The 24,178-nt window shown below is 37.2% G+C and overlaps 3 protein-coding genes across 7 annotated transcripts; 2 read left to right on the plus strand and 1 right to left on the minus strand.

Annotated features, from left to right (window-relative positions):
• Positions 1-282: 282 nt before the first annotated feature.
• Positions 283-12,850, minus strand: LOC306864504 (hypoxia up-regulated protein 1-like). The gene is made up of 24 exons (XM_079408548.1): positions 12,531-12,850; positions 11,633-11,705; positions 11,358-11,451; positions 11,153-11,231; positions 10,149-10,303; positions 9,986-10,062; positions 9,709-9,890; positions 9,432-9,547; positions 9,144-9,330; positions 7,348-7,482; positions 7,171-7,253; positions 6,497-6,629; positions 6,150-6,337; positions 5,903-6,041; positions 5,743-5,797; positions 5,568-5,644; positions 5,292-5,450; positions 4,249-4,439; positions 4,030-4,117; positions 3,498-3,754; positions 1,779-1,863; positions 1,395-1,647; positions 1,220-1,318; positions 283-1,093 (listed from the first exon to the last, which is right to left on the minus strand). Exons 2-24 carry the CDS (start codon positions 11,697-11,699, stop codon positions 1,044-1,046), a joined length of 2,949 nt encoding a protein of 982 aa, XP_079264674.1. The 5' UTR covers positions 11,700-11,705; positions 12,531-12,850; the 3' UTR covers positions 283-1,043.
• Positions 12,851-13,567: 717 nt separating this feature from the next.
• On the plus strand, positions 13,568-20,559 carry LOC306864003 (vacuolar protein sorting-associated protein 11 homolog). 2 transcript variants are annotated; one of them, XM_079407649.1, is made up of 16 exons: positions 13,568-13,772; positions 14,018-14,166; positions 14,277-14,412; positions 15,261-15,424; positions 15,518-15,762; positions 15,892-16,093; positions 16,179-16,330; positions 16,418-16,604; positions 16,711-16,854; positions 16,931-17,128; positions 17,207-17,368; positions 17,975-18,108; positions 18,276-18,478; positions 18,662-18,833; positions 18,946-19,168; positions 19,270-20,559. In XM_079407649.1, exons 1-16 carry the CDS (start codon positions 13,631-13,633, stop codon positions 19,435-19,437), a joined length of 2,781 nt encoding a protein of 926 aa, XP_079263775.1. In that variant the 5' UTR covers positions 13,568-13,630; the 3' UTR covers positions 19,438-20,559. The 2 variants fall into 2 exon arrangements, with proteins under 2 accessions (XP_079263775.1, XP_079263776.1); XM_079407650.1 differs by having other exon boundaries at positions 13,598-13,772; positions 15,270-15,424.
• An 89-nt stretch (positions 20,560-20,648) lies between these two features.
• LOC306864005 (intraflagellar transport protein 46 homolog) lies at positions 20,649-24,019 on the plus strand. 4 transcript variants are annotated; one of them, XM_079407655.1, is made up of 12 exons: positions 20,649-20,708; positions 21,202-21,295; positions 21,374-21,450; positions 21,518-21,657; positions 21,815-21,889; positions 22,582-22,675; positions 22,754-22,882; positions 22,976-23,094; positions 23,187-23,253; positions 23,334-23,394; positions 23,474-23,559; positions 23,736-24,019. In XM_079407655.1, exons 1-12 carry the CDS (start codon positions 20,685-20,687, stop codon positions 23,826-23,828), a joined length of 1,059 nt encoding a protein of 352 aa, XP_079263781.1. In that variant the 5' UTR covers positions 20,649-20,684; the 3' UTR covers positions 23,829-24,019. The 4 variants fall into 4 exon arrangements, with proteins under 4 accessions (XP_079263781.1, XP_079263779.1, XP_079263780.1 ...); XM_079407653.1 differs by having other exon boundaries at positions 22,570-22,675; positions 23,736-24,018; XM_079407654.1 differs by having other exon boundaries at positions 21,521-21,657; positions 22,570-22,675; positions 23,736-24,018.
• Positions 24,020-24,178: the final 159 nt, after the last annotated feature.

Genomic DNA, 24,178 nt, shown 5'->3' on the forward strand with positions numbered 1-24,178 from the left:
TTGGGTTTCTGTAAGAGGGCATTCTTGTAAAAAACATTTTTGTTAATGTTATTCTAATTTTACGAATGATTAAAGCAAACCTAGGAAATATTAATTTATGGTTGTAAACTCAGATTTGTGCTTGTAACAAAATTATAATAAACTAGAAACTACCTATTTGTGGCTTTTCCTTCACTTAATTTATGTTAAGCAAATGCATTAATATAATTAAATTATATTAAATAAAAACTGCTAACCAGCATTAAGGTTAACAAAAAATAATTATGCAATGCGCAAACAAGTAAAAAAAAAAAGACTTTATTAACAGTTTAGAAACGATCTTCTCCCTTTTCCACATTTTTCTCTCCACACAGACTTGCACATGAAAACATGTAAAAGACAAAACCAGTGACGATGTGAAAGCAAACAGAAAAAAAAAAAAATCCACTTTTCAGTCGAGTGAATTTCCTTTGATGTCATTGTAGCATACTAATCATACTGAAGTCCATAAATACATGAGATGTTTGGCATAGAAGATGCTCACAGGTACAAACGGCTGTTTTGGGAATGGAAAAAGTTGAACCAACAAAAATAAACTGAAGATTCTGACAAGATGCGACAAACTGCTAAGTAACAATTCAGCAGGAACTTCACATTTCCTCGTTTCTGGACGCAAAGCAAAGGTGTCTCGAGTCAGAGGACATGACATATACGACCATTTCAAAATAATCTGCATTTACACAAAGGACAGCGTGTTTACTTTGGTCAAGCATGCCATTTTTGATTTCCTTGTGACTCAAACAAACAGGGGTCATGTTTCTGAGGGTCAGAAGATCATTAATTCATGGATTAAGAAGTGAAATTAAACAAATGGAAGAAGCGCACAGCTTTGAGTTGGGATTGGTATTTTCTTTTGGCTCAGGGTCACTGAACTATGACTAATGAAACATACACCGTTATTGTCAAGCTGTTCCAATTTGCTGAGGGGGCCGGAATTGTTTTTTTTTTGAACCACTTAATGGAGTCAATAAATACAACAAATAAACCTTTAAGAATTCCAGATGTTATAATTCATCCCCTTTATGGTTTTCTGATTTACTGCTCTCTGTTGATTCTGCAAAAAAGAAAGATTACATGCATTTATATTAAGCAATTAAATCTATAGATTCTGTTATTTTAGGTCACAGAGCTCATGTTAAAATGATTCTGATGTTAGAATGATTAGTGGATTGTGAATTACCTGTATCTGTATTTTCTGCTGGATTTAGTTCAAGTATGGGTTCTTTTTCGTCTTCTTTTTCAGCAGTTGGAGGCTCCTCTGCCGGCTTCACCTTCTCAGCTAAAAGCACAATTCATATCTCAAATTTACTCCATATTGCTAGGAAAAGTAACTAAATGAAAATAATCGGTCTCACCATCATTGCTTTCTGGAGGAATGACCTTCTCTGCATCTTCTGTGCTGTTAGCTTTGCTGTTCTCTGTGGAGGTGCTGTTCTTGTCTTTAGCCTTATCTTTAGGCTTTGGTTTGGCAAATTTTGCTTTGTTCAGCAGGTAGTTGACCTCCCTGTCCAAGAGGGAAAGCTTAGCTTCAATGTCCTTTGAGAGCAGAACAGGTTTCTCTGTTGGGGACAATTTGTCCTGTTCAGCAACGGTCTCATTCTTCCAAGTCTACAATAAAAAAAAAAAAAAAACGAAGCAAAACATACAGAGTGAATCACATGTGAATTCATGAGGAAGGATGCAAGAAATAGAAATGTGTGTGTGGGGGGGGGGGGGGGGGGGGGGGGGTCATTGCATACCATTGTCTCATTGACGACCCTCTCTAAAGTCTTCAGTTCCACCTCTGTGAAGATCTGGTCACTCTCAGGAATCAGTCTAGCACTCCTGTGAACAACATCCCATGTAGGTTACAAGGTAGTTTACATTTATTTGGACATGTAGCGGACTGAACTCAAAACAGCATTGCCCTCAAGAGTACCAAGATAAAAATATATATATTTTTTAGAGGTTTCATTTTTATAAAAAAAAAAAAGCACTTGCAGGGGTACAATTATTTATGTATAATTTAAATAAAGGCAATACAATTAATAAGTGTTAAATACTTTTACATATTGATACATTTTTGTAAAATATAATTTAAATTTTAAATCTATTTCACCTATTTAAAAATATATATAAAATTAAAAACAATGAATGTAAGAAATTAATTTGCATATTTCATAAATGTAATATAAAGTCAAAATAACTTAAAATATTCAAAAATATTTGATTAAAAATGCATGAAATAAATGAATAAATAAATTTATATAGATTTTTTATACATTTTACATATTTAATGTATTTAGTCATTAAGCAGACACTTTTATCCAAAGCGACTTACAAGTGAGGACATTAGAAGCAATCAAAACCAACAAAAGAGCAACAACATGCAAGTGCTATTACAAGTCTTGGTTAGCCTAACGCAGTACAGAAGTTTTTTTGTTTGTTTCTTTTTCTTTTTTTATAAAGAAAACAAGTAGATAGAATAGAAAAAGTAAAGCTAAAGCTAATGTTAGTTTTACAAGAAAAGCTAGCAGTTAGAGAATACATATGCAATTGATAGGTCAAATGTGTTTTTTTTTTGTTTTTTTTTAAATAAAAAGACGATAGATAGATAAAATTAGAATGGAGAGTGCTAGAGTTAGAGGGTTTAATAAAGATGGAAGAGATCTGTTTTTAACCGTTTCCTGAAGATGGCTAAGGATTCAGCTGCTCAGATAGAGTTGGGCAGGTCCTTTCACAAGGTGGGAACAGTTAATGAAAAAGTCTGTGAAAGTGATTGTGCCTCTTTGGGATGGCACAATAATGCGTCGTTCACTTGCAGAACGCAAGCTTCTAGAGGGCACATAAGTCTGAAGTAATGAATTTAGGTAAAGGGGTGCAGAGCCAGTGGTGGTTCTGTAGGCCAACATTAATGCCTTGAATTTAATGCGAGCAGCTATTGGTAGCCAGTACAAATTGATGAACAGAGGCGAGACGTGCGTTATTTTCGGCTCATTAAAGATTAATCTTGCAGCAGCATTTTGGATTAATTGTAGAGATTTGATGGAATTGGCTGGAAGACCTGCCAAGAGAGCATTGCAATAATGAAGTCTGGACAGAACAAGAGCCTGAACAAGGAGTTGTGTTGCATGTTTCCGAGAGAAAAGGCCTGATCTTCCTAATACTGTATAATATACAATTGCTACATAATACAAGTCATATATAAATAAAAATGTTTAAAATAATTAATACATTTTGTAGTTTTATTTGTGGCATTTTTGCCTTTATTGTGATCAGACGTGACAGGAAGTGAAGTGGGAGAGGGAGAGGAGGAGGGGGGGGGGGGGGGGGGGGGGTGTATATCGGGAAAGGTCCTTGGACACCCGAAGTGCAATGGTGCTGTATGTCGGCTCGGACACATAACTGTTTTTAAAAAAAGGAAAGGAAGAATGAAAGAAAATGGATGGATTGAAGTAACTGATGCAGCCCTCACTCACTTGAGGAAGATGGAGGAGTGGTTAAGCATGCTGTCGAGAGCTGCCAGTCTGTCGGGCCATTTCTTCCTCTCCTCCACTCTGAAGAACATGGCTTTACAAAGCTTTTTCAGTTCCGACAGCTTTTCCTTCAGCTCCTTAGTGCCAGCGGCATACCCCTCCTCATCCATCCAGTTAGAAGTCTCGCTCAGCTTGCCTGTGATCTGCTCTTTCTCCTCCTCAGTCACAACAGCCAGATACTCATCTTGATAAAGCTTATCCTAGACAGAGAAAGGAAAAATGAACTAGATTTATTGTAAATTCAAAAGAATAGTTGAGCTAAAATGGGAAAACAAATCTATTTTGAGGTGATAGCTGTAATAACTGTCATCCAAAATCCTCCATCATAATACAGCCTTAAGCCAACTATAGATTTCACCTAATGCTCTGCAAAGCTTTTTAGGCCAGGACAAAGACAGTTCTGTCACCATCACACCACTGGATCTATGAGTCACTGCTCAAACACTGGGAAGGGCTACAGAGAGCTTCATTATACCTGCGTCTCAAAGATAAAAGCCTCCAGGCTGTTCAAGGTCTTTTCTCTCTCCTGCTTCTCCAGATCGCGGTCAGTGAGGTCCTGCAGCCTGATATGAGGGAGGAACACATGGGAATTCTTTAAAGATTCTTCAGTTAATACAGCATGTCTGTCCCATTTCCTGCTCTCAGTTAATTTATTCTCCACGTTAATTAATTCTGAGAAGCAAGAGACACTTACTTCTTTTTGGACACCTCCATGTCCTCTGTGCTGGGATCGAGAACATCGTTCACCTCAAGCTCCGCTGTGATATCTTCTGATATTTTGCTCTTTTTCAGTGGTTTGGGTTTCTTGTCCGCTTCTTTCTCCTCTGCTTTCTCACCGTCTGATTTCTCTTCAGGCTTTTCGACTTTCTCGGCATCGGTCTCTCCCTGTGTGATGGAGAAGAGTTCAGTTCTAGACAGATTCCAAAACTAAATCAAATGGAGTAACTCACCAGTGGCTGGTAACTTCATACGAAACTGCAATATAATACATGGCTTAAATTGAAACTTAAGAATTATAGTCTGACCCTTGCTGACGCAAGTGATGAGAGTAATTCAAAATGGTCACATTTTTGTGACAGGTCCAACTTTACAGAGGGACAGAGACTTGTATGTAACAGTTTGTCACTAGTGGGTTCCATCACTGATTGCATAGAGATTTTTTGAAAATCATAAAAAAAAAAATAATTAAAACTATTTTTGGCAAAATAATTATATAAAAATATTTATAAAATAAAATAAAAAAATAGAAATTGATTCTATAGAAATTGTCATGACTTTTACAATTTCAAAATTCCCTGATATTTGCAGGTTTTCCAGAACCGTGGGAAATGTCATTAATATTCAAGGTAAAAAACATTGTCAAGCTGGCCTTAAAATATATTTCCAATATTAAATTAAAATAGCAGCTATAATATTCTATGTTCAAGTTTCAATGGCCAATAAAAAAAAAAAACTAAAGGATAATTTGTATTTATATTAGTTATTACATTAAAATAATTATCAACTAATAATTATACATCTGTATTTGGTCAACTATAGGAGAATAGAATCTACAAGAAACTCTAGTCAGGTGCTTCAGTTGCTGTTTGGCACTGCACGTTGTATAATAAAACATGAGGGGAAGTCACAAATCTCTCCTGAGAATAACAGGGCGGAACTTGAGTCTCATGAAAGCCTAGAGGTTCCATAATCACTCTGCACCTCTCCAGAAATGTGATTAACTGGGAATCATCTCACCTGAGTTTCTGCTTTATCTTCTTTGTTGTCTTTCTGCTCCTCCGCCTGAGGCTCACCCTCTTTTCCCTCCTCCGTCTCAGGTTTCTCCTGAGCAGACTCTTCCTGTTTCTCTGACTGTTCCTGATCTTTCCCAGTCTCTGGAGCCACTTCTTCTTCATCCTGAACCATTATAAAAATTTAATTAAAAAAAAAAAAGAAAACAAAAGTAAAGATTAATTTGATAAAATTATACATAAATGTCTGTCAGAGTCATTAAGAATCATTAAGTAGATTTACCGTAACCGGTTCAGTCATATTTGCAGTTGGATCTGAGTTGCCACCCCCAAACAAGCTGGAAATGGTGTTTCCAAGCTCTGGGTTAAAAAAAATAAATAAATAGAAAAGAGTGAAGCAAAGACACACACACTATTTTATATATACATATAAAATTTTAGGCATTTTCAAGACTTACTGGTAAGTGTGGACTCCTCCTTCTCCTCCACTATGGTCTCAAATACTGACTCCACCTAAAAAGTCAATAATTCAGTTCTTCCAGCTTATTAAAACTTCATAGTAATATATTTGTACTACTTGTACTAATCTGATGATTCATTCTAAAATCTCGTACTAACCCGGTCAAGAATTAGCACCCCGCTTTCATCCATGTTGAAATGGGCCTTGATGCCCTTGGATTCAGCATCTGAGTGTTTCTCGAAGCTGCTGCCCACTCCAGAGAGTTTCACCGTCTTCAGATTCTGAGATCCAAACACTCTGAGAAAGAAAGAAAGATTGGTTTAACATTAACTTATATATATTTCTGAAAAGGTGTAAACAATTAAAACAGAACATTAGCAGAGTGAATAAAACTTTGTGATTTACTTCAGGTCCTGTTCACTGAGGAAGCTGAGGTCTCCATAATTCATGTAGAAGACAAAGTCATCCGTGTAGCGATTAAAGGTGATAACTTTTCTCTGGGGATACGGAGCCATTCTCTGAAACAGGATGCGCTTGTTGTGTTTCATGGTCTTCACACCATCCTCTTCCTCTGTCTCACGACTGAACTCAACCTAAGGAGGAGGACAGAGAACTGTCATGTGACCATTAAACATGCAGATTAATTGTCTGTTATATTAAACATCTCAGTGGTCTTGGTAAGGGCTAAGTAAAGATTATTAATACAAAACTAATTCTTGAAAAGAACAAAATCTTTGTCTTCACCCTCTCACCTGTATGGGAAACACCGCTGCATCCCTGACCAAGAAAGGTTTGACTTTAAAGGCTTTGCTGAGCGCAGCGGCCTGATAGACGGCGCCCATTGCTGCAGCTTCATCTGCATTGATATTCTTGCTCAGTTCCTCTCTGGAGACAAAAGAACATCAAGTGAAACCAAACTGAATTATTTGAAATTACACCAATTTCAGAACATCTATTCAGTTGTTAATCAATGCTAATTGTATGAGATATTGGAACTGGGTTAGATTTTCTTTGAATGCTTCTGATTTGGTTCAAAGAAAGAACCAAACCTAAACTACTAGTCCATAACAAGGGGTCAAGTTTGACTGGTTAGATCAGGTGTGCCCAAACTCTGTCCTGGAGGGCCGGTGTCCTGCAGAGTTTAGATCCAAGCCCAATTAGACACACCTGAACCAGTTAATCAAGCTCTTCCTAGGCATACTAGAAACTTCCCGGCAGGTGTGTTGAGGCAAGTTGGAGCTAAACTCTGCAGGACACCGGCCCTCCAGGACCGAGTTTGGGCACCCCTGGGTTAGATTATCCAAGTCTGCCCCTGCTGGTTGATGTTGTAATTACACCACTCAGCTCCTAAATGCATCTCTTTCCTTTAACCTATAGTAAAGATTTTGATTGCTTGTCAAAGAAAAAAAAAATTCCAAAGACATACTTTCCCACAGCTTTAAGCAGCACATCCTGCACTTTGGGCACCCTGGTGGATCCTCCAACCAAAATAACCTGGTCAATCTCATCCTGTTTGAAAACGAAGGCATTACAGATTTTTTTTTAAATCATAGTGATTTAGAAAACTTGTTTAACGCGAATGGCATAATATTTAACTCCTCACCATGCTCATTTCAGCAGCAGCTAAAGCTTCTTTTACAGGTCCTGGTACTCTGTCAAACAGATCCTCGCAGAGGGCCTCAAACTCAGAGCGAGTCACTTTTGCCTTGAAGTCTATGTCATCCATCAGACCCTCAATCTGAAGAGAGAAAAAAAAAACATCAAGGTCACTAAACCACCCAAACTTTGTTGAAGTAGACAAATCAAATGAGATGCCACAACACAGACTACTTCTACCATTTTCAACGGTGTGTTCACCCAAAAATGAAAATTCTGTCATTAATTACTCACCCTCATGTCGTTCCAAACCCGTAAGACCTTCGTTCTTCTTCCGAATACCAATTAAGATTTTTTTGATGGAATATGAGAGTTCTCTGATCCTCCGTAGACAGCAAGGAGATTACCACGATCAACACACAGAAAACGTAGCAAGGACATCAGTAAAATAGATGTGACATCAGGGGTTCAACCGTAATTTTAAGAAGCTACGAGAATAATTTGTGTGTGCAAAGAAAACTGAGTTACCGTCTTCTGCCAGTACCCCTGGAGAGTACCCCTGGACGTAATCAGCGTTATTTACGTTCAGCTATACTCTCCAAAATGGTGGAAGACGGTAACTCTGGGAGAAGAATTGATGAATAAATAATGTTATTTTCTTTGCGCACAAAAGTAGCTTCGTAAAATTACGGTTGAACCCCTGATATCACATGGACTATTTTACCAATGTCCTTGCTACATTTCTGTGTGTTGATCATGGTAATATCCTTGCTGAGCTCTCAGATTCCATCAAAAACATCTTAATTTGTGTTCCGAAGTAATTCATGACAGAAGGAAAGGAAATAGACATCATTTGATAACACCCATTTAATCAGGGCCACCCAATGTGGGAAAATAAAGCAGATACAGTGTGGTCCAAAGTGAATATGTTCCTTTGGATTTTCTAAATCAAGATTTTTAATTTTTTTTTAAATGACAAATTATCAAAACGATGAGTCAAATTCAAATGCAAAAATGAATATGAAACTGAAAATACCTTATTTAAAATGTTATTATCTTGAAAGTGTCTTATTTGGTTTGTCCCTCTTTTACTATTTTAATGACAGCAACACTCAAGCTGCACGAGGTGCATGATTTGAGAATGATACAAAGCATCATATGCTTCAGTGGAAGCAAGGACATCTGATAAGTTCACAAATTTGTTTACATTTGAATAGTAACCTAGAAACGTCTACTGATCATTTCACACACTTAAAGTCACAATGAAGGAGAAGCAGCTACAGATTTTCTTTTAAATTGTGACATGCAATTGAGTTATATGAATTATCAAAAAAGAAAAAAAAAAAAAGTAGGCTGGGAACTTTGTTCTATCCATTGGTTGTTAAATGAATTTTGGGCATTGCACTCAAAAAGTGAGGCAGATCTAAATGTGAATTTGCAGTTGAATGTACGAAAATGGTGGGTTTTAAGTCACCAGAGAAGTCCAGAATTTTAAGTTATGATTTTGTCATTTATGTTTGTTTGTTTGCGTTTGACACCATTCCAGCTTCTGTGGCTATTTTCATGGCAAGGAAAACTGATATTATCATTTAAAAGTAGGAGGTTAGGAAAAAAAAAAAAAAAAAAAAAAAAAATCAACATATGCATATGCAATGGCTCACAATAAGAGCAATAATAATATGCATTTTGAAAATAGCTGAAATTTGATTTTATGCAGACTTCCTTAATTTTTGCAGACTTCCTTAATTTTTGCAAACTGTATTGTACACTATTGAAATAAATTGTCGTTTCAGTTTGAGATACCTGTGCCGTATGTTCAGCATTGGCACTCAGCACAGTCTTGAGTCTCTGAGCCTCTTTAAGGAGTTTAGCCATGGCGCGCAGATTCTCCCTCACGTCTTTCTTTGATTTCTTTTGTTCGTTAAAGAGCTTGGCAAGATGATCTCTGAGCCTCAGCTCAATCTCAAAGCCACCAAGTGTTCTATCGAACCTAAATATTAAAAGAAAAACATCCATAGTTAGCGAACTGCGATACCGTATACATATACATTAGCCAATAAATGTAGTGAAAACATGACAAACATGACTAACCCAACTCCACGGATCTGAAGCTGCGGATGAGTGCTAGATTCCTTGGTCTTCACCGTCTGATACATAACAATAGTGGCTGTTGTGCTGCCTGATCCCATATCATAAAACATGATGTTCTACAAAAAAAGTAAGCCACAGTCAGTCATAAATCCTACTTAATTACATTTTGCATCACCAAAATGCCATTGGTTGGCCATTCAGATAGTCCCACCCACAAACAGCACCATTGGCTGATACACTGCTGTCCTAAAATTCACTTCAATCCTCTCAGACGTACCTGTGCAGTAGAGTTGATGTCCTTCCTCCTAAAGACTCCATAGTTCAAAGCCACAGCAGTATTATCATTGATAAGCTGAAGGACCTTTAGACCTGCTATATGGGCAGCCTGCAAGACTGCCCTGCGTTCTGCCTGATTAAAATAGGCTGGCACTGTGATCACAGCATCTTTTATGGGTTGCTCTGTTAGAAGTAAAACAAATACAATTACTGGTGCGTTCAAATATCCCAATCTGCAAAAACCAAGACAACCAAATCAGACACTCTTAATATCAAACCTGCAAAGTCTTGAGCCAGACCACGAGAGTAGTTCAATATCATGCCCAAAAGTTCCTCTGGAGTATACTGCAACTCTCTGGATGATATAAAAGATTCATTTTTCATGTTAATATAAAACACATCTGCTCCAGCTAATGCACCTGCAAGTGCTCCATTACTTACTCTGAGAATTTGAAAAACACTGTTCCTCTTTTCTCATCTCTCTGCAGCTGGTGTTCAGGGAAGTGTTTCTGATACTGTACCACCTGTGGATTGTCTGCTGTCTTTCCCAAAATGCTCTGGAGGAATCTGTAAACCACCTTGGGGTTCTTCACAGCCTGTCATGATTAAAGTACGCTAGAGTCAAAGCTTGTCAAATATGCTGCAACATGGTTTTAGCGACAAAGAAAATGTGATAGGATGTTTTTCATTATTCGCTTTCTTAATCCATGTACCTAGTCTTCTTTTGAATGATTTACACTATTGTCTAAACGTTTGGCGTATGTAATTAATACTTCTATTCGGCAATGGTGCATTACATTGATCTTAAGTGACAGTAAGACATTTATATTGTTACATATACATTTCTATTTCAAATAAATGCTGTTCTTTTGAACTTTCTATTCATCAACGATTTAACAAATGTATCAATGTTTCCACAAAATATCAAGCAGCAAAACTGTTTTCAACATTGACAAAAATGAGAAATGTTTTGTGCACACCAAATAAGCATAACTGGAATGATTTCTGAAGGATCATGTGAAACTAAAGATATTTTATATCATTAAATTGTAAACAATTTTACCACTTTAGCATATTTTCATTAGACTTGGTGAGCATGAGAGACTTCTTTGATAAACAAACAAACAAAAAAATCTTAACCCCAAATTTTGAATAGTTGAGTTTATGCACATTACATTCATTTAATACAAAAGTAATACATTTAATAAAAAGTAACTTCAAAAAGAGGGGATGGAGGTGAAAATAATGTTAATTATTAGCCAAGCATTCAGTTCTGCCTCCATTCTGGTATGGAATGCCCGCTTTCCTGATTGATAAAATTATATTGTTTCCTCAATGAATATTCATGTTTCAATTGGGAAAGCCACATTACAGATTTTAAATGTGTTGCAAATGCCCTTTCATGTTGACTTTAAAAGAAGGTATTATGGTGTACAATGACTTACCACTCCTAAAGCGCCGTCTCCAAAAAGCCTCTCGTTTTCCTTTAAGCACACTGCCACTGGAGTTTTCCGCCGGGACTCCCTACACAAAAAAAACTAAAATGTCACAATGGAGTAAAACATAGTCTGAAATTTATTTTTCTATATTATAAGTCTAAATGACTTGACAACTGTGGATTTTATATATGCGCTCTGTTAAAAAACGTACTTGTTTAATGCAATCTCCATTGGCACACCAGGTTTCACTATAGCGATTTTCATCCATTCACTGCCCAAGTCCACAGACATCACAGCAACTGATTCTACAACACAAAAATGTGAGTCAGAGCTGAAATTCTTCACACTAGATAAGAAAACCAATATATAAATGTAAATATATAACACATGTTTACAATCTTGATAGATTTAAAACTCATCCTAAAGGACGTCACCAAAGGAAACTTAGAAATATAAGACTATAATCATAATTTATGCAATTCTTACCTGTATGTGAAGGCAGGAATGCTACTATTAGGCAAAACACTGCCCATAATGACAGCCTTTCCCTCATTGTGACCTGCAGGAAAGATACAAAGACTGCATCAACATCATGTAGGCTAAAAATCACAACACAACAGTGACAGCTCTGCACACAAAACAGGAAGCATATATCATCATGTCAAACACTATTACTAAAACTGGCAGTACTACATCACAACTGTGATATGAAAACTGCCTGAATGTCAAATATGGATGTGTAGGTGGAGGCAGTCGGCCAGTAACAGATGTAGATGGGTACATGCTGATTTGATGTGATCCCACCCACAAGCCTGAGACGAAGCTTGAGAACATGTGGATCACAAATCTGTTCCTGGAGGCCCCCAACAGCAGTTTTGAATGTAGTCTTAATCAAACACAGCTGATTTAACAATTCAGTTCTGTATCCGAAACTCACAAAACCTGAAACGTGTGTCATATAAGGGTCACATCAAAAATATTTTGAAGGGCCTCCAGGAAGCACTTTTGCAGAGCTTTCCAGCAGAATTGAGACACTAGAGCCAAGGTATAAAAAAGAATGCAAGGAGACTATAGTTAATATGCTCAAAAATCTAATTTGGCTTCATTTTTACAGTCACTTTTCTACTACTTTGAATGCCGATTCAAAAATGCAAAGTGGAAACGTCAGCTTGAATGAGGCTGCCTGATCCTGATGGGAAGAGCATCATGACCATGTCATTTCACTGCTTCATAATGTGAACATAATAAACTGAACGCTTTTTACATATAAGAAAATGCAGCTGTACTACTGTACTAGACAGATCAAGACACATTTATAAACATACGCAACCACTCAGATGAGCCCAAACATCTCCAACAAAGAAAGTGATGGCATGGCACTTACCTTCAGCCAGATCAAGTTTTATATTGGCTCTTGCTGACTGGGAAATCCCTCTTGACACTTGAATAACAATATTTAGAAACGCTTATCCTGCCCTAATTATGAACCAAAACTTTTCTGTGTTGATCTTAAGTATCTAACGTCTTACAGAAGGCAGGAAGGTCGCATTAACCAGCAATGCTCTGTGTGCAGACCACCTCGCTTGCTTGATTTTGCTCTAGCAATCACCGGCTTGTTCAACACATCGGGCCCGGAACGCGGCGTGATCTCATTGGATCCACACAACTCGCTGCTCGCCGGGTGAAGCGCTAATCGCTATGCTCGTGAATGGAGAACGCTGATTGGTCCACGTGCCAACCAGTGCGCGCGATTGGTCAGTCGTGTAAGTAAGCACGGATCTGATTGGTCCACGTGAAATAGGGGAACATAACGGCTGTGCGACAAGTTGTAGTTTTTAATAGCGCCCGACTCATCTCTGCGAATAGATTCGTTTGAACAGTTAATTCAAAGAACCGGTTCAGTGATTCTTTTACGTCATCTTTGCATGTATTACATGTTATAAAACGAAATATGCCCTATAACAGTTAAGTTATAGGGCATATTTCTGTATGTTTTTCCATTAAGGTTTAAAATAAAATAATATTTATTAAACCAACTTTCTTCATACGTTTATGTTTTACGTGTAACATTTCTGCTGTTTGGCTATAAAAATAACCGCACGAGATTCGTTCAGTCCCATTCGTGAACCGGTTCAAGAGATTCATTGAAAAGATCCGAGTCATAATAACAGTTCGTTCACGAATCGGACATCGCAGGTTCATTTTCTGTTGTATTATGTATTTTGTCCATAATAATAAGTATACATTTTGATTTAAATCAAATATGTAAATTTCTTCTTAAACTTTTTTATTTGGTGTGTATTTTGGCATCAATTATTAAATTTATATTAAATGTTTAAATTAATTTGATCAATTTAATTTGTGGCTTGTTGTGTGCAACCTTAAATATATTACCGCGAATACAGAAAACAAGAGAAGCCTGACACTAGTCACATGACCGTGATGCGAGTCACATGACTTTGCTAAACAAGAACTGCTTGGAAAATGGCAGCGTTCTTACAGTGGAGACGTTTTGTGTTTTTCGATAAAGAAACGGTGAAAGATCCAAGCGAAAATGGGAAAGATTTCCAACTACCGGTGGGAATAGCGGCCTGTGATTCAGGGAGAGGACACATTGTGCTTGGAGATATCCTTTAAATGCTTAAGTCATGCTCGAGGCTGGTTAGCAATGATAAACAGTTATACTAAGTATATTTCATAATTATAGTTGTATAAGTTATAAATCGTAGCGTATTTCAATAGGTTGCAGTAAGCCTGCTTTGTAAAATGCATGTGTTTTATATTTTTCATGAATCCAACATTCAGTCCTTTTTGGCTGATTATAGTTGATGATTTCAGTTATGCCTGCTTTCTTTAACTCATGTAATGCACATATGGATGGACAGATCTGGTTTTTGACCCGCTCCCTGCAGCTGTCCTGCTTTCAGGCTTATAAACTGCGCGTGACACACCTGTACCAGCTGAAACAACACAACATCCTGGTGTCTGTGGGTCAGGATGAGCCTGGCATCAATCCTCTGGTAAGAATCACGACAGCTGTCTGCTGAAGATACATGTCAGTGCAAGTGCAGATATGTGTGTGCCTTAGAGATGCAAGTTGATTTCTAAAGTGCATGTGTTTGTCCATCAGGTGAAGGTGTGGAACCTTGATAAGAAGGACAGCGGCAGTCCTCTGTGTACCCGCATATTCCCTGCCATACCTGGAAACAAACCTACTGAAGTGTCTTGTCTCAGTGTACATGAAAACCTTAATTTCATGGCTATAGGTAGGATTTTTTTTATTTACAAATCAGGGTTATTCATAGCTAATTAAAACTGTTTACTTAATAAAATACATTAACTGAAAAACAAGGGTAAAAATATTATAATATTATAAAATTCACCATATTTAAAATCACAAATACTAATAAAAGTCAAAAACACACAAAAATTACTCAAATTAAAACAAAAACGGAAAATGTAAAAATAAAACATTCAAAATATTAATATTTTAATTATACTAAAATAACACTGTCACAATTGTTAGTCCATGTCTCTTTAAAATGGCTTGAGATTAATTAGAGCTCAATGAAAATCAAAAGCTGAGGCCCCCCCAAAATTAGAAATTTTATATAATCTTGCATACTGTAATTAATCAGATTGAGAATTTATTTATTTTTTTTAATTCATTTATTTGGGTATTAGTATTTTTATATGGTTTGAAAAATGTTTTCATAAAGGTAATAATAATTCCCCTAAAGTTAAATTTTAGAGGGCAGTTAATAATAAACAAATTTTTGCAACTTTAATGTTGCAAAAGTAACCAAATGCCAAGTTATATTTATTTGATTTAGTTTTTCTAAAAAAATTAAATAAACTCAAATAAATATACAAATATAACTCGAAATCACTTCTAATATGTGAATAATTTCAGTCACACTAAATGGCAATTGCAAGTTTGCATCTAATGTTTTCTGTAATATGCATTTCAAAGTGAAACAAAAAAAAAAATTAGTTGAGAAAAATATATATTTTTTTGTGGTATATCCATGAGTAATTAATTGGATCTGGAAACGTATAGGTGTTATATACCATAATAGCTATTTTGACTGTAATTTCTATGTTGAATTGTCAGGTTTTACAGATGGCAGTGTTGTGCTTACGAAGGGAGACATCACCAGAGACAGACACAGTAAAACTCTCAGCCTCCATGAGGGCAACTGTCCAATCACAGGCTTAGCTTTCCGACAGGCTGTCAAAGTCACACACCTGTTTGTCGCCACTTTAGAAAAAGTGCAGGTACATGTTAGTTGGAATGTGATTTTCTTCATCTTTGGAAAACCACATGAAAATCGTACCGAACTGAAAACAGTATTATTCTTATGTTGACAGTGTTACACTTTATCAGTGAAAGAGTACCCTCGTATAGAACTGGACACACACGGCTGCGCCCTCCGCTGCTCGGCGCTCACAGACCCCTCGCAGGACTCACAGTTCATAGTGGCTGGAGATGACTGTGTGTATTTGTATCAGCCCGATGAGAGAGGACCCTGTTTTGCTTTCGATGGGCAGAAACTTCTAACTCACTGGCACAGAGGATACCTGCTGCTGCTCACAGACAATAAGTCACCCAGCAAGTAAGACTCATTTTACTGCAAGAATCATTGCTCACAATGAAGTAAGACTCATTTGTATTGCATGGATTATCTGTCCTTTTTTCCTTTAACTTAATCCGCATTCACATTTTTGACATTTAATTTGTGCAGATGTGATTATGGCAGCAGACAGACATCCCCTACAGAAAAGCACATCCTGACCATTTACGACCTTGACAACAAGTTCATCGCTTACAGTGCGGTGTTTGATGATGTCATTGACGTTCTGGCAGAATGGGGCTCTTTTTATGTCCTAACGAGGGACAAAACACTGTATATGCTGCAAGAAAAAGACACTCAGACCAAGCTAGAGGTTAGTATAGTATTGTCATAAAAGAAAACTAAAGGAAACATTTTTTTTATCCAGAATAAAAAGTAATATACACTACCTTATTTAGATGCTGTTTAAGAAGAACCTGTTTGTGATGGCCATTAACCTGGCTAAAAGTCAACATCTGGACAATGACGGTCTGTCTGAGATATTCAGACAGTATGGAGACCATCTCTACGTCAAAGGGGATCATGATGGCGCTATTCAGCAGTATATTCGGTATATATGCAGTTCCGATTTTTAGTTACACATTTCATTTAAAATCAGGCAAGTCATGTTTACCTCCTGATCCTCTGTCTCTCTCAGCACCATTGGGAAACTCGAGCCCTCATATGTAATCCGTAAATTTTTGGATGCACAGAGGATACATAACTTGACAGCCTACCTACAGGCCCTCCACAGGCAATCGCTGGCCAACGCTGACCACACTACTCTACTGCTCAACTGTTACACCAAACTGAAGGACAGCTCCAAGCTGGAAGAGTTCATAAAGGTCTGTAGAAAAGACATTTTGGCCTGAATGTGCATTTAAGCTTTTTGAATGATGCCTTGATCACTAACAATGCTTTGTAAACTCTGCATCCCTCCTCTGAATGTAGAGCAATGAAAGTGAGGTGCGTTTCGATGTTGAAATTGCCATCAAGGTGTTACGTCAGGCCGGTTATCACAGTCACGCCGTGTTTCTGGCAGAAAGACACATGCACCATGAATGGTATCTAAAGATCCAGCTAGAGGATTTGAAGGTGAATATATGATACTGTTATGACACACAAATAAAGCTTTTTTTGTAAGTTTATGTACGCCAATACTCCTTTTCAGAATTATCAGGAGGCGTTACGCTACATAGGAAGGTTGCCGTTTGAACAGGCAGAGAGTAATATGAAGCGTTATGGAAAAATTCTAATGCACCATGTGCCTGAAAGCACCACCATCCTCTTAAAACGCCTTTGCACCGACTACCACCCCAGCAAAGACTCAACCGACAGGGACAGCCTGGACAGGCCTGCAGAAAACAAGGTCTGTCATTTCAATCATTTGTGAGTTAATCCAGATGATTTAAGATTTTATCTCAACATTTTTTTTACCTTTTTACAGGCCAATCCAGAAGAGTTCATCCCAGTCTTTGCCAATAACCCACGAGAGCTGCGTGCGTTCCTGGAACACATGATCGAGGTGGATCCGTTCTCACCTGAGGGAGTTTATGACACTCTGCTAGAGCTCCGACTACAGGACTGGGCACATGAGCAGGACCCAGGGGTAAAAACATGCTTTGTGCAATCTGTAAACATACCACACATATATCGGTCTCATTATGTTATTATTGTTATTATGGAAAGCTTTGCAGATTTCTGAAGTATTTGACTTGTTTATTTATCAGACATTTTTGTTAAATTGATTAGGATCTTATGCAATTAATAAAGACGTGGTACTCTATAAAACTTATTTTACTATATTTTAAGACAATTCTGCAGATTCACACAACTCAAAAAATGAAAATCAATATTTCATACTGTACATTATAAAACATTGACTACATTATAATGCACAGAATAAGGTAGCATTTAACAAGATTGATTTTAGCTTTTGATTTTTAAAATAAAACTAAAATAATTTTTAGTATTTAGACTTTTTTTTATGGCCATAAAATAATAAGTTTATCACTGGCCAGAGTTTTAATATCAATGTCTTAATAAAAGAATTATAAAGATTACATGAGGCCATAGCTTATCACAATATAGCTGCATTATAAAATGTATTGAAGACCATTTTTAACATTTTTTGGGGGGTAATTTTCGATTGCTTACTGTTGTAAAAGCATATACTGCAGGAAACCCATTGCTCTTTCTGTCTTTTGTCTGACAGAAGAAGAAAGTCCTGCAGGAGGCAGCACTGTCCCTGCTGAGGAGCGACCACACTGTGTTTGACAAAGCCCTGGTGCTCTGCCAGATGCACAACTTCAAGGAAGGAGTGCTATATCTGTATGAAAAGGGCAAACTGTAAGCACTATTTCTTATGGCTGTCAATCTCACTTACTCAGAACGTGCTATAAAAGTTATCTACATCACTTCTACAGCCATACCAGAGCTTTGTGTGACAACAGACCACAATTACTGACTGAATTCATTTCAGAATTTAATACATCTAAACTTGCATTACACTGCAGGTACCAGCAGATCATGCATTACCACATGCAGAATGAGGAGTACGGGAAAGTCGTGGAGGCCTGTAAACGTTATGGGGACAGTGAGGTGTGTTTGTGGGAACAGGCTCTGGGCTATTTTGCACGCAAAGAAGAAAACTGCAAGCCCTACATTAGTGAAGTCCTGCAGCACATTGATGAAAATAACTTGATGCCTCCACTTCTGGGTGAGTAAAAGGAAACCTAAAAGTTGTTGGTCGCACACCTGTGTCTTTCACACATCTAAACATGACTGTGTGACCTTTCAATAAATGTCTTACTTTTTCAGTTCTCTTTGCTCTTCACCTTCCAGTGAACTTGTCCATACTGTTCAGCATAATTTTAACCTTTTATGAATGTTTATGTTGCAGTGGTGCAGACTTTGGCTCATAATTCCACAGCATCTCTGTCAGTCATAAAAGACTACCTGATAAATAAACTGGAGCGGGAGACCCAGCAGATTGAGCAAGATGAAAGGAAGATTCAACAGTATAGAGAAGAAACGGCCCATCTTCGTGCTGAGATACAGGAACTTAAAACCTGGTGAGCAAATCAAGGATTCATTCATTAGTCAACTGCATTAAAAAATGGATGCTACAATTGATAGTATAGGAATGTCATTGTATATTTTAACAAAATGACATTGATCTTTCAGTGCAAAGATCTTCCAGAAGACCAAGTGCAGCATGTGCAACAGCCCACTAGAGCTGCCATCTGTGCACTTCCTGTGCGGCCACTCTTTCCATCAGCACTGCCTGGAGAGCTTTGCAGAGAGCGAGGCCGAGTGCCCCACCTGCACCCCTGAGAACAGGAAAGTGATGGACATGTTGCGTGTGCAAGATCAGAAACGAGATCTGCATGATCATTTCCACAGACAGGTATGGATTTTTCTCCTGCAGGACATTTTGAATTGATCAATGTTGCCAGTGGTAACTAAATGCTTGAATAGAAAATTGAATCGAATTTCTCTCTCTCATAGCTCAAATGCTCTAATGACGGCTTCTCAGTGATCGCTGACTATTTTGGCCGTGGAGTGTTTAACAAACTCACTCTGATAACGGATCCTCCTGGAGGAAAGAATGGAGCTGGGAATCTGGAGGCTGAATTCAACAGAGATCTGCTCATTAACACCAAGAGGAATGTTTGAGAGCTGGACTGGAGTTTGTATTAAAAGAAGTGCTGATCTAGGCTCAGATGTCTGACTGTGGTCTGCTCCAGAAACAGCTTGAACGGCCTTTGAACAAATCCAAATGAACCCCCGCAACTTCTCTTCTTGGTGTTGATTTATTTATAGGCGGAGGGCAAGATGACAGCGCTGTGCAGAATATCTTTACATCTGTGTAGTCTGCAACAGCAGATCAGCATAAAGTGGAAAGTATCAAAACCACAGTGGGTGATGATAACATTTAAGATCTTGCACTTCAAGACCGTGACCTTTTCAAGCTTTGAATTCAGCTGCCATTGGCACACTACAGAAGACACCTGGCAAAACCTTATTTTGCATCCCTTAATAATTTGTATAATATTTAATTAGTATTGCAACTATTCATTATTGCAGATAAAGCAACTAATCAACAATAATCAATGTCAAATGCCTGTAACTGTCATTAATAATTGTAAAACATCGAGTTGTAACTTGTAATTACTTAGCATTTTGTTGTATTCTCAGATGTTTGTTGAGATCTTAATTTGTCAATAATTAATAAAAATGAAATATTTACACAGTATTGTACATTGCAGAGGCCAAAGGATGCAGAAATATGTGTAAAAAATGTTCTGAAGTCACACTTCAAAAAACCTGTGAACAATTCTACTATAATTTATGTATACCTTAAATAGTGTCTAGTTTGCTAAAACTATTTGGTAAGTTAGAAATTTTGCAAAGCTAAACAGCTGAACCAGATAGAAAAGATGCTGTTCTCAAGAGCTGATCCATGATGCCTACAACTGCTGTATGTCTCGCACGACTGCCAAAAGCTCAAAGGGTAAGCTTTAATTGTAGACTTGGTTAAAATCACCCTTTTTTTTTTCCAGAAAATTGCTACCATTTTGTGGACTAGAATTTTTTTTTTGCATTTGATTCATCATTGTATTTATTCCAAGATTACTTTGAAAGGATTTATAAACTTTTATTAATAGAAATGTTTAATGTGTCTGAGGTGCTTTTTATTTTTAGAACCTAAAGAACAGTACATAATTTGCTTTTTGCAAATCAAATTATAAAGGACTTTATACACAAACCTGCAATGTTATTAAAGCACTAAAAGTGATGTAGCTCTCTTTTTTAAGTTTTAAGTTGTTCTTTTGCTATTAAATAAAAAATGACGTTCTCGCGCACTTCCGCTGAACATCTCGCGAGATCAAGTTTCCTTGGCAACAGTACACCGTGTTTTCATGGAGAGGTCTGAGCGACAAAAGGTTTGTTATTATTATTATTATAGCGCAAATGTCAATATTTAATCTTGCATACAATGTTAAATACGTAACAATTTATATAAGACATTAACGTGGCGTATTTTATGGCTCGCTATTCCATGTAGGTTGCAAATCAATGTAACGTGCGCCTCAAACACTAAGCTACAGTAAACATTGTTATTTCTTAATGTTTATGTGTCATATTTTGTCTAAATAATTCACCACGTAACGAAGTTACGCGACAATAAAGGTTACTAGTTGCTTCCTAAAACGGTTTTTGGTAAGTTAAAATAGTTCCGTAAATCTAAACAGCTAAACCAGCTGGAAAAGATTTAACGTTACTTCACAAGCTTAAGGGCATCATATACATGTTCCGAGTCAGCAGCGTTTTGGTATCACAATGACTCCTAAAAATACAATCTTGGTAGGCATCTCCTTAGGTTTTGAGACCCAGTGTTAGTAAGAACTAAAAAGTGCAAATAATTTCTGAAAACAGATTCAACTCGCAACCAACCAGCCATACGACGAGAGTTTTGAGGTGAATGCAGAGGAGGCGGCCAGTGTGCACACACCATCACCAAGACAGATAGGTCAGACTATTTGCCACTTCTTTACATTTTACCTACCATTCATCAACTGTTATTCATGCCATTACGTCTTTATTTCAGTTTCCAGAAGGACAGGTAGGCAGAAGCAGAGCGCCATGGCCAATTATTCTGGCGATAAACTAGAAGATGACACTAAAGTAAGTTCACTAACATATTTGGGTAATGGATAAAATGAAGTTTGAATGACCTGTTCACATCTGACAGCAGAGAAAGAAAGAGCCGTCACCTGGTGCCCGCGCTTCTAATCAGAATGATGAAGATGAGGATGAGGATGATGAAGATGATGATTCTGATGACACCGAGTCTGATGAAGAGGAAGGGGAGCCTGGATCTGCTCCAGAAGGGTACAGCTGTTCATCTGAGACACCGTCTTCTGTCTAAGATGAGAGAGATAGATTGATATTAATGTTTCATTTACTTTTAGCTAAGGTGATACTCAACAAAAAGCTATTTCATTATTTTTTTTAAATAACGCGTGCATGTGGGGATGATTTCTCTTAGCGCATATGACCCAGCTGATTATGAACATCTTCCTGTGACAGCTGAGATCAAAGAGCTATTTCAGTACATCACAAGGTTAGCATGCACCAACTTCACACCTTCACAGCATTTGATGTGCACCTGTACACAAAACAAGAGCATCTGGCAAACTGATATTTAAACTGGCACGCAAATGAGTGTCTCTTTAACTATGAGCACTTTTGACCCTGTGGACATTAAGAACTCTTATTTATTAATTTTGTTTGCTAACAGTGTCTAGCAGTGAATATACATGCATCACAAAAGAATTCTGTCATTTTTTTTCCTAGACTTACATGAACATCTCAAAATATGTATTAAGTTGGTGGTGGAAATTATGAAAATTTAAACAATTCTAGAATAAAATAGCAACCCCCCCCCCCCCTTTTTTTTTTTTGGCCTGGGCTATATAAACACAAATACAAAATATTTTCACACTTTTAAGTTTGATAAAATTTGAAATGCCCAGTAAGTAATATTTATATAACTTTAGTATAATTGTTTATATAGTATAATTAATTATAAGTACAATTAATATACTGTGTATATATATAAAAAAAAAAAAATATATATATATATATATATATATATATTATTCAAGACAGTAAAAAAAAATCAACCTTTAGGTCAAAAAAGCGAAACAAAAAAACAAACAAACTCAAAATACACTCTTCTGACTTATAGATGTCTCATGGATTTTTACTGGTATTAATTGTAATGTAATGTAATTGCACAAGTGTTTCTGTTAGGTATACTCCACAGACGATAGAGCTTGACCACAAACTGAAGCCCTTTATCCCTGATTTCATCCCAGCTGTGGGGGACATTGATGCTTTCCTCAAAGTGAGTGACAATTTTCAAATCTGAACTGTACATGAATGTCCAATTTTCAGTTTCTGAATGTTTCTGTTTGACCCACAGGTACCAAGACCAGATGGGAAAGCTGACAATCTGGGTCTTCTGGTTCTGGATGAGCCGTGCACGAAACAGTCAGACCCAACAGTGCTTTCCCTGTGGCTCTCAGAGAACAGCAAACAACACAATGTTGCTGTCAGTTCACACATGCATGCTAGAAGACTTATGGTGCTTAGATGATTTTCTCATTTAAGTGAAATGAGAAAGTGATGCGCATCTCTTTCACAGGAAGTGAAAGTAAAGAGTATTGAAAACCCAGAGAAGAACCCGAAAGCCATAGACAGCTGGATCGAGAGTATTAGTGAGCTGCATCGTTCCAAGCCTCCAGCGACTGTACACTACACAAGGCAAGCACTGATATGAACCAACCATGAACATCCAGAAAGCACAACACAACATCTAAGTCATTTTATAACAAGAGTATTGCATATTTCTTCAGACCCATGCCAGATATTGACAGCCTTATGCAAGAGTGGCCGCCTGAGTTTGAGGAGCTTTTGGGGAAGGTTAGATCTTGATTGAAATGTCATGAATGAAACCTACAACTCTAGTCATGTTCACCTTCACTTCCCCATCTGTTCATCAGGTCAATCTCCCCACTGCAGATATTGACTGTGATTTGGCAGAGTATGTTGACATTATTTGTGGTAAGTTGCATGTTTCTTGCATTTATTTCTTTGGTGCTTTTTCGGTTTTAATGTAATGGCTGGTAATGCAACCTATCAGGAATCCTGGACATCCCTGTGTACAAGAACCGGATTCACTCACTTCACGTCCTGTTCACACTCTACTCCGAATTCAAAAACTCACAGGTCAGTTTCAGATACTATACAATATTACATAAAAAAATGCTTTTCACAATCTGCAAATATTGATTAATTGCTTTGCATTATTTGGCATTTATTTACCTTTTTTGTAAGGCACAGGATTTTAATTATTGAAGTTCTGGGTTATATTATTGAGCTAATTTAGTTTTTCCTGCGATCAGCACTTTAAATCTGTAGCGGAAGGCCAGAAATCCAAAACACCGCCTGCTTCATGTACAGCCACGGCTGAATTAGAAAGACTCACTTTGGACTGAGGTCTCCATGGTCTATTTTCTTACATCCTGTTTTGTTCTGTTGTGTTGCCACTTGCCAGTTGAAGTTGTGAAGTTACATTCTATTATGCATCTTAAATTTATGTTTGTGTTTATCAGACTTTTTGATAAAAAATGTATTTCCTCAAACTGTAGATTGTCTTTAAAAATCATTAAATCTACTCCATCAGTCCACTGCCTATTTTTTTTTTTTTTTTTTTTTTTTACAGTTTTCATTGAGTTGGTCTTTTCTATTTGAAGGGTAAAACTAGAGGACATGAGTTTTTTCACTTTAATCTTACTATCAGGTCAGTCTCTTTATACCTTTTTTAGGAGATATACTGTGAAATAAC

The sequence above is a fragment of the Barbus barbus genome (genome assembly GCF_936440315.1).
Source record: "Barbus barbus genome assembly, chromosome: 45".
In the NCBI taxonomy this organism is placed as follows: Eukaryota; Metazoa; Chordata; class Actinopteri; order Cypriniformes; family Cyprinidae; genus Barbus; species Barbus barbus.